This window comes from Copidosoma floridanum, unplaced genomic scaffold (assembly GCF_036245765.1).
Source record: "Copidosoma floridanum isolate Cflo_tuat_1 unplaced genomic scaffold, Cflo_Japanese_pri ptg000007l, whole genome shotgun sequence".
Classification (NCBI taxonomy): Eukaryota; Metazoa; Arthropoda; class Insecta; order Hymenoptera; family Encyrtidae; genus Copidosoma; species Copidosoma floridanum.
Genome location: NW_028321884.1, coordinates 9,278,471 through 9,287,997, shown reverse-complemented (window position 1 = coordinate 9,287,997; position 9,527 = coordinate 9,278,471). Strand labels below are relative to the sequence as shown.

Genomic DNA, 9,527 nt, shown 5'->3' with positions numbered 1-9,527 from the left:
AAACTCGCCTGCGACTTGGGTGAGTTTTTAGAGTACTATTTATTCGTGCGAGCGTGTAAAATAAATAGTGGTTAATGAAAAATGAAAAGCAACACGTAATTTTAAATGTTACCTGTCTTTTTATACTTAAGATACCGATGCCGATCACTTCGACAACGACGAGAGCGCGTGAGCTTTTTTTTTTGTTCTGTTCCACGAGTCGGCATGTGCAAGTTCAAAGAGAAAGTAACGACCAAGTATACTTTCGCATGTATATGTACGTACCAATGAGTTTGTGATACGATGTCATCGGACTTTGAAAATGTTTGTCTCCGAAACGCGAAGTCCAATACAGTTCACTTCCGCCTGATTTGACAACAGCCGATTTAATTCGTATTTTTATTAATAAAATGTGATTAAGATTGACAAAATGCCTTTTAAATCTCATTTCCTTTCCTTGTACATTCGATTCTTATTTGCAAAAAATCGAGAGACTTTGCAACGAATAACAATCTCCAAAAAAACCACCTCGAGACACCTTTTACCTTTGCAAAAATCACCAACTTTATTAAATTTGTTCGACAACAACGATACGACCAGCTTCAAAAAGCAGCTCGCTCCAGCCTGTACTTCTCGCAATCGAAGGCGCCCAAATGCCTGGCCACGATCTCCCGGAGCTTGTCCTCGACCGCCACGACGATCTCGTCCCTCCACTTCTTCGTGATCCACGTGGCCAGCTTCGACATCAACATCTTGAGCGGACCCAAGCCCGTGACCTTGACCTTGACCTTGCCGAGGTCGACGACCCGGGTGTCCAGCAAAACGGCCCTGCAAGGCCGCTCGGCGAAATCCACCGAGCCCGACGCCAACAGGCTCAGACCGTCGAAGCTCGCCGACAACTTGCCGCTCACCTTGGCCACGCCGTACCTCAGCTACCACACGCATAGGTACATATTATTATTACACGTCGAGTATATACGATATGCTCGTGTAGTTATACGTACCCCGTAGCCGCGGTAGTTCATTCTCGACACTGGCAGGGCGAAGCCACACGACGCCGAGAAGTTGGCGCCTTTTCGGGACAGGGACACGTTTCCCCTCCTCGAAATGGTGGTCAGATCTCTGCAAGCACGAGTAATTGTATCGTTTGTTTTGCTCATTGTCAAAGTTCAGAACATGACTCACTCGAAGGTGCCGTCGAAAGCCCCAAACTCTCCGGTGGTTCTCCACCAGGAGGAACCCGTCGAAAAGTTCTGGCTCAAGTCCGGGATCTCGATCTTACCCTCGTTCTTCCGTTGCATTCTCGCGGCGAGCTCGGCGACCGCCAGGTCGACGATTTTGTTGATGGCTCGCTGAAAGTGAAAAAAAACCCACAACGTCTCTTGGGGATCCAAAAAAATGGATTTCAGCTTGGTACCTGCAGTGCATCGTGTTGGCCGACGTGGTCAAGGCCCAAGTTGGTGAGGTTCGACAGCACCAGCTTCGCATCCTCGGCGCTGACTCTGTAGGACTTGGAGCGCAGGTCATCGAGATCTCCCGAGACGGCTGAGATGGAGCCGAAGCTGTAGGGATGCAGCCTGGCTCGGTCCAGATCTCGCTCCGTGACGTTGCCGATCTTCCCGTCGAGGGTGGATTTGACGCACGAGACCGCCTCGTGGATGATCTCCACCTGGACTTTTTTCGGCAGCTCCAGTTCTCTGGGGAATTTCCACGAAATTACCCACCAATCGACCTCCAAGGGGGAGAACACACTTACGCTTCTTTGCAGTTCCTCGACAAGTACAAGCTGTAATCGGTCAAAGTGCGGAGTAGGTCGTTGTTGTTGTCTCGTCTCTTCTGAGGAAATTGAATAATTATAGGCAATGTTAGTTTGACCGATTTTTCAACGAAACACCAATCGATGGGACATAGTATAGAAGTTCACCAATAGTTTCGCGAAACCAGCGATTTTGGAGTTGAAGATTTTCGATACCCTGTCAGCATCGCCCTCGACGACTTGTTCGTTCTCCGACAGCACGTGACCTGAGAAACATCGCACGCGAGCGTTGGACACATATACATATATACGTATTATGGATGTATTGTCGAATTCGTGACTTAATAAATACACCCTCACCCGAGAAGGACACGACGGTATTGTTGATGAGAATGTTAACGTCGTCGATACCAGGATACTCGTAAACCGCCAGTTCGTCCCTGTTGTACGTCACGTTGACTTGGGCATCGTGGACCAGCAATTTCTTCCCGTTTTCTAGCTCTATCGCGAGACTTTTTGGCGGATCGCATTCTGAAATTGAAAAAAAAAGAAAAATAGCTAAAGAAAACGAATTTCCGATAAACTCGCTGAGTTTTCTTTTGTGTTGATAATCGTAGCACAAAGATTTGGGTGCATCTATTTTATCAACTTTTAAATGTTTTGAAAGGAATTTTTTTTTACCAAAGAAAGTTCCTTTGTTTTGCCAAATGAAATTTCTATTTATCGCTATAATTACATGATAAAGAGAAGAAACAAATTTTATACGTGGATTGTTCCAGTTAAAAAAATAAAATTGTCAAGCACCGTGCCATACAAGTACTACTTAAAAATAATTTTGTTAGCACAAAAAAAAAAAAAAAAAATCGAAAAAGCATCCGGACCCAAGTCTGAGCGCGACAATGGCTTTGTATATAAATTATTTTGACGCGAGAGGCGTTTGACTCACCCAACCACTCGGTCGAAAGGACCGATGAACTCAATAGAGCCGTCATAATTGCCAGAATTGGGTACGAAGGTGGCCCCAACATAGCTAAATCAGAGCGTCGAAACGCAGTCACGATGGCACTTGTAAATAACAAATTTTAATGGTCCCCTATCGCTTTCTTTCTCTCAACTTTTCAACCCTCGTGCGCCCAAGTATACACTCAGTAAAAATAACAATGCTTCCTCGAGTAAACAAAGGCGTAGGCGCGCCAAACTCGGCTTTTCCCGGCCGCAGACAGATATATTGTATCTATATTGTACACGACAGCAAGGCTGACTTGGTTTCAACAACTGTAGCACACGCTTTCGAAGAGCGGGACCCATGGAAGGGGAGCGGCGAGCGTGTGTGTGTGCCATGAGCTACATCTATACGAAGGAGACGAGCATTGTAAAATAATAAAAGGGACGGACATTTGATAAATTGGACGTAACGATGACCAAAGTACCTGTAACGCCTATCGTTTCATTTTTCTAAAATTTTGCTTCATGAAAAATGTGATTGCCCACGTTTCTGTCATATACACTGCACTGCCGAGAAATCGGTAATCGGTATACGAGCACGCGTTGGACGTCGGTCAAGCACGTTTATTGTATACTTCCCAGTATAGCGCGGCGTTGCCACATTGTTTAATAAATATACAACAAGAAAGTTATGATGGTGCCATTTTTACCATTATATGCATTGTGTGGATCGCTTGGCTATATAAATGCCGAAATGACGATACGCGCGTATCGAGATACGGAGATATATAGATTAGCGAGGCAGTATATTTAGATTGTATAAATAAATACACGACATAGGCAATTCAATACGTATGCGTATACGTAAGCTCTTATCATTCGAAAAAAACCATGTGCTGAATTTATTATCGTGTGCTCACCGACTTTAGCAGATAAGAGTTGTTTTTGTGAAATGTATACCGTATATACAGGCCAACTTCATAATATGAAGTTGTTGTTATACCGTGATTTGATTCACCGCAATCGGAGATCGTTTTGGCATATATATGTATATTTATAAACATCAATAAGTATAAAAGACACACACGAGTGATTATCATAGAACTCTTTTATTCGCAATCTTTGAGATTCTTATGATCGTATTACACAGGAACTGACATGCTAAGCTACATCGTTATAGTACAATCACAATTCACCTACACAATACATCTAGAGAGCATCACCGTATACATTTTTCTACGTATAGTAAATCCTATGAATATACTTTGTTTCTACTCCTGCAACCTTATTTCTATAGTTTTTCCTTTTTTTTTCCTTCCTCTTTGTTTCTGCATATGTACAAAAGGTAAGAGTAAACCCTACAACGCTACAGCCATTCGAACCAACTGTAAGTTCATTCGTACCTAAACTTCTCGCAATCGAATTTCCTCATGTAATCCTCGACGGTGGTCCGAACTTGTTTCTCGATTTGCCCGACGATGTCGCTTTTCCACTTTTTCGTGACCCAAGACACGAGTATCGAGTAGAGCCGGTTGAACGGCCCGAGACCGGTGATGTCGACCTCGACGTCGCCGAGTTTGATCAGCCTCAGGTCCATCAGTCGTATCTGGCACGGTTTTTCGCTAAAGTCGACCACTACGGTCACAAACACCGACACTCCCTCTACTACAGCCGTCACTTTGCCGCCCAATTTCACGCCGATGTAGCTCACCTGTGGGACATCATCATGACACAATCTCGATTACTTTTGCAAAGACAAAAGACAACTGTGTATGTATACATAAATATATGGTTGTACCGAGTATTTGTTGTAACGAATATTGGCCTCGGAGAGGCCGAAGGCGCACGACGCTATGTACAGCTCGCCCGTGTGGGAAAAAGAAGCATTGCCTACCCTCGACAGCGTCGCTATGTCTCTGAAAAACCAAAAATTCGCACCAATCATTTTACTCACTCGCAAAAACGTTGTGGCCAAACAAAAACCACTGCTGGGCTTCTTTTTGAGTAAATTTGCATTAAGTGCCAAACATCTGGATGCCCATGTATGGCCACTGATCGCGTGCGAATCAACGCAGGTGTGCAAAAGTGATTTTCAGTTCAACAGCGTTTTTGAACCGTTAGAGTGTAACTTACGAAAAGTGTCCGTTGTACGCGTTGAATTTGATGCTAAGCTTCAAGATGGGACTGATGAAGCTCTCCGAGATGTCTGGGATCTTGATGGTCCCGTTGTACTCCTTCTTCATCTCCTTGACGATTTCCGCCAGTGCTATGTCCACGATCACGTTGATGGTCGACTAAAAGGAGGAAAATCGGTTGGCCTTATTTAAAATAACCACAAACAACAAAAAACCATGATTTATACCTGCAATTTGTCGTTCATCTCCTGCGGACCGACCGAGTACACGATCGGCCGCACGTTCTCGCCGTCGAGTGCCTCGACGTTGAAGTTGTCCCTCGAGCCGGCCGGTTTTTTCGACGGCACGAAAACAACATCTCCGAAATCGTACTGGCGGCCAACCCCGTTTTTCACGTCGTTCGAGTTCTCGCACACCGCCGACTCGAGGCACACCCGCGCTCGATCCAGAATCTCGGCTTGCAGATACCTCGACAGATCCCGGTCGCTGGAAAACAAAAAAATACACTTGTTGAGAGGATATATACGAATTTGCGTGTGGGTTGCTGTTTTTGTGTGTACTACTCACTCGTTTTTACGCCTAGCCAGGTACACCTTGCAGTTAGCCACGGCGTCGTTCTTTCATGAATTATTCATCGGGATTATTATCGTGAGTAATTTGAATGGTGATTTTTATCTCTACGCGAGTGTGTGGAAAAAAAAAAGATATTAGATTACCGCGAGTTGCAGAGTTCCGGCGATTTTCGTGTCGATGTCCAGCGATACTTTGGCCTTTTTGAGGTCGATTCTTTCGTCTTGAAGTATGTGCCCTTGTAAAAAAAAAAAAAAAAAATCACAACGTATACTTTTTAAAATTTTTTTTTACGTCGTCTCGTTCGAGAATCAGCTGCGTATCTGAAAGAGACAAAAATATGCTTACCCGAAAAAACGATCACGGAATCGTTGACCAAAAAATTGACTTGATTCGTATCCGCGTAATTGTACACGGCCAGCTTGCTCCTGCTGTACCTCACCGAGATTTCCGCGTCGAACACGAATATTTTTTTGTTGTCGTCCACTTTGACTTCGAAGATCGAAGGGATGTCGCAATCTACCCCCCCGAGTGTACACATAAATGAGTATTTGTGCCATTATATTAAGAACATATAGGTATATACACAAATTACTTACCGATCTGCTCGGTTGTACTGTCTGCGGAAAACAGTATCAGCAAAGCCAGGGTGAATAGCGAGTGACGGCAAACCAGTGACATTTTGTATACAATTTGTTATTTTACTTATTCATACGTACGATTAGAAATGTCTAGCCCAACCGATTTTTCGGAGGATGAAGTATCGCGAAAGAATGGAATGTGCGCCGAGGATGAATGAACCTCCGGCACTGCTGTGGGAGAGAGCGTGGTGTAACGCACACACCACCTACACAGTGCACACTAACGCCGATCGGAATAACTCGATCTTTGCAGCTCCTCCGCTCGTGTACCGATCAGCTGACGCAGCTTGGCGCGGAGAGAGAGAGAGAGAGAGTCGTGATTCACGAACGAGTTGTAAACTCTTTTCGCTACACGAGGGAGAGGGACTGAGAGCGAGAGTGTAAAAAAGACCCGAGCGTCATGTATATCCCCAGCCTAATATGCCGTGCTCTCTCGCGTGGCATTCGATTCACTATAGTCATATGTCATGTACGAGTAGAATCATAATACTCGAGCTTCACGCGCTCGACGGGTTTTGCTATGCTCAGCGTGTCGCAACCTCGATGTTTTTATCGGGGCTTCTCTCGTGATTCACTTTTTCTTTTTTTTCTTTTTTTTCTTTTTTTTTTTCCCTTACAATTGTTGTTGTTTTTCGTTGTGTGTGTTTGTGTTTTTTGAAAATCGTCCCTCGCGACGATAACAGCTGCACGACGCCGTGTCTTGTTTCTCTCGACAAAGTAAGGGGAACCTTTGTGCTACAGTTGGAGCGATTTTTTCCTAGAGTTAAAGGTGTATCAAATTTTTATTTTCACTCAAGTTGAGCCTGCGGGACTCGGGGCTAACTTATTTTTGTGACCAAAAGCGTACTTATGGAATTGATCACTTCAAACTTTACGATGAATTTTTCTTGTTTGAAAAACAAATTTGTAAACAATCTAGTTCATTACCAAGGGACTACAACAACAGGATTTTATATCTTATCTGTGGAAAAATCGGCAAAGTTTTACGCATACGTAACGATGCAAATCAGGCAACTGAATATGCGTTGGAGCTTTTTTTTATTCGATATGCTCACAAAGAAGCATAAGCTTCGGAAGCTGCTGTAATTTTTTGCTTGAAATTAATTTATTCATTCTAGTGTGCACTTGCGTGCATCTATAATTCACATGGATAATCCTCGCACTAGTTTCATATGCAAATTAACTCAAGAATATGAATAATGGTACTTTTGAGCGAATGGACATTTACGGTCTACGATAAAAACTCACTTGCTTTGTTGGAATGCGCCAGACATTATGTATCAGAAGTAATAAAACACAAAAAAAAAAAAAAAAAAAATTGATGATTGGAAAACAGCCATTTTTGCCTACATGATTTATGGCTAAATTGGGTATTACTTCGATTTTATACTGTACGGTTATCATGTAAGAATTAATTTATCTCCTTGAACTTCTCGATTAAGACATTCAACTGAATGGCACGCAATAATCTTGATTTAATGAAATAAAAAGCATAAAGAATTTAGTAATTATTAGCAGTTTGCCACAATATTAATTTTTTTAATTAAATAATTTATTTTCAATTAATAGACTTTTGATGGGTTGTTAAATGAAATTGTACAAACTCACAATTTTAATGTTAATTGTACGACCAAAACGAGTTCTTGTTTTATTAGAGTTTTATGCATGATCCTGTGCGTGTAAAAAAATCTATTTAGTTTTTTAAAAATTGTAGAAAATAATGTAATAAATTTGTCGGTATTAATTGACGTATTAATTATACTACTCTGATAATTTTTTAAATAAAAGTAAATATACTTTTAACTTTAAGTAAAATTTTAAAGTTGCAAAAAAATGGCCTGAATAAAAAACACTTGATAAATATATTTGCTGAGGATTAATAAATTGCTACATGTATAGAAGCTCCACTCTTGCATGGCATTCGATTCGCTGCTCATACACGAGAGGAATAATAATACACAAAAGTCTCAAGGATTTCTCCTACAAGCCATTTTCATCTTGATCCGATTTTCAAAACTGTTGAAGACACAACTAATTGAGCTACAGCCAGTTGTTGATTTACGTCAAAATGAATTTACGTACTCCTATTCGTTTCAGACATAAAACACGTGCTCCTACGTTTTTAACATAAATTTATATCATTTTTACTCCGGAGGTAAACTAATGCGATTAAAAATTTTGTTCAAGCCATGCAAGAGAGTACGCGACCAAAAAGTCGCTGTCATACAAATGATGTTGGAACGATCTTTGTTTCAAATGTTTCATCGATCAGGTCTGTAAAATGATGGCAAAGGAGTATATTTAATATATTTTTATTGAACCATGAAGTCTTAAAGTATGAATCTTACAAATATATGGCACTTTTAAAACAATAAACTAACAACAACGAACAATATATGTTCTTCAAGGATTCATTCACCCTTTTTTTTAACGACTCACGCAACAATAAACTGAGTAACATTATTTAAACTCGAGAAATTCAACAAACACTTACAACTCATAGTGGAGTTTTCTATATTGCTCGCAATCGATGGTACTGACTTCGGCGGCTATCAACTGTTGAGCAATTACCTCGAACTGATTGACCAGCGCGCCCGAAACTATCGCAGACACGACTCCATCGAATACTCCAAATCCAGATATGTTCAGGTCGTATTTTCCCAGATTGAGGTGGAATTCCGTTAGACTCGAAGTACACGATGCCTCGTTGAAGTGGAAAGTTATTCCTAGCTTTACTACCACGCTACTCGCCGCTGACGACACGTCGCCCTCCACATTGAATAGACCATACTTCAACTGATAAATAATACCATTTTTATTAATCGTTATTCACTTTACATATTAATTCCAAATGTCGTCACAAGCTATACTTACTTTGTAACTCTCGTAACTTAATCTCGGATTGGTCCACTTGTACTTCAGTACCAAGGTCATTTTCTTAGCTGCTTTTTGATTTTTTACAATTACATCTGCAGTTCTTTTCAGTCCTTTCAGCCCTCTACAAATTTATAATTGATTTTACATTTTTGATCGATCAAACGCACGAGTTTCTCGTACACCAGATTTTCTTACTTTATCATCCCAGATTGGACTTGGATTTTAGCATCGACTTTCCAAAAGGAATCACCAGTGGAGAATTTCGACTTGATGTTCGGGACATAATAGATGTTGCCGTCACTTGACGCGTTTCTACTGATCAGCGTAGCTACGCTGGAGTCTGCCATTGCGTTGATTTGATTCTAAATAAATAAAACAATTCATTTTATTCCAAATGATTTCCAAGACAGATGTACATTGTCATGTATACGCAATCGACGACTCACCTGTAAGTTGCCATTATTCATGCTCCGGAGTCTTTGTCCGGCAGGATATCTAGAGTTGCATTGCTTACACGTGTAAAAACTGATGCAATCCTTGGTCAATTCAACAATGGCTTGTTTAATCTCTTCCGGTGCGTCCAAGCTATACCAAATAAATTTTTATTATTAAAATACGAGGAGT

At 41.5% G+C, this 9,527-nt stretch overlaps 1 protein-coding gene across 1 annotated transcript; it reads right to left on the bottom strand.

Annotated features, from left to right (window-relative positions):
- Positions 1 to 421: 421 nt before the first annotated feature.
- On the bottom strand, positions 422 to 6,268 carry LOC106647471 (uncharacterized). Its single transcript, XM_023392692.2, has 16 exons — positions 5,985 to 6,268; positions 5,734 to 5,904; positions 5,532 to 5,623; positions 5,383 to 5,432; positions 5,043 to 5,301; positions 4,814 to 4,974; positions 4,479 to 4,596; positions 4,075 to 4,391; positions 2,682 to 2,800; positions 2,096 to 2,266; positions 1,904 to 2,001; positions 1,736 to 1,815; positions 1,397 to 1,676; positions 1,165 to 1,331; positions 984 to 1,101; positions 422 to 911 (listed from the first exon to the last, which is right to left on the bottom strand). The coding sequence occupies exons 1-16, from the start codon at positions 6,064 to 6,066 to the stop codon at positions 582 to 584; spliced, it is 2,613 nt and encodes an 870-aa protein (XP_023248460.2). The 5' UTR covers positions 6,067 to 6,268; the 3' UTR covers positions 422 to 581.
- Positions 6,269 to 9,527: the final 3,259 nt, after the last annotated feature.

Coding starts and splice junctions, on each gene's coding strand:
- LOC106647471 (XM_023392692.2), bottom strand. CDS start 6,066: ATGTCACTGGTTTGCCGTCACTCGCTATTCACCCTGGCTTTGCTGATA. Junction 4,975..5,042: donor AGATGAACGACAAATTGCAG/GTATAAATCATG, acceptor TCCTCCTTTTAG/TCGACCATCAACGTGATCGT. Junction 1,102..1,164: donor GCTTTCGACGGCACCTTCGA/GTGAGTCATGTT, acceptor TCGTGCTTGCAG/AGATCTGACCACCATTTCGA.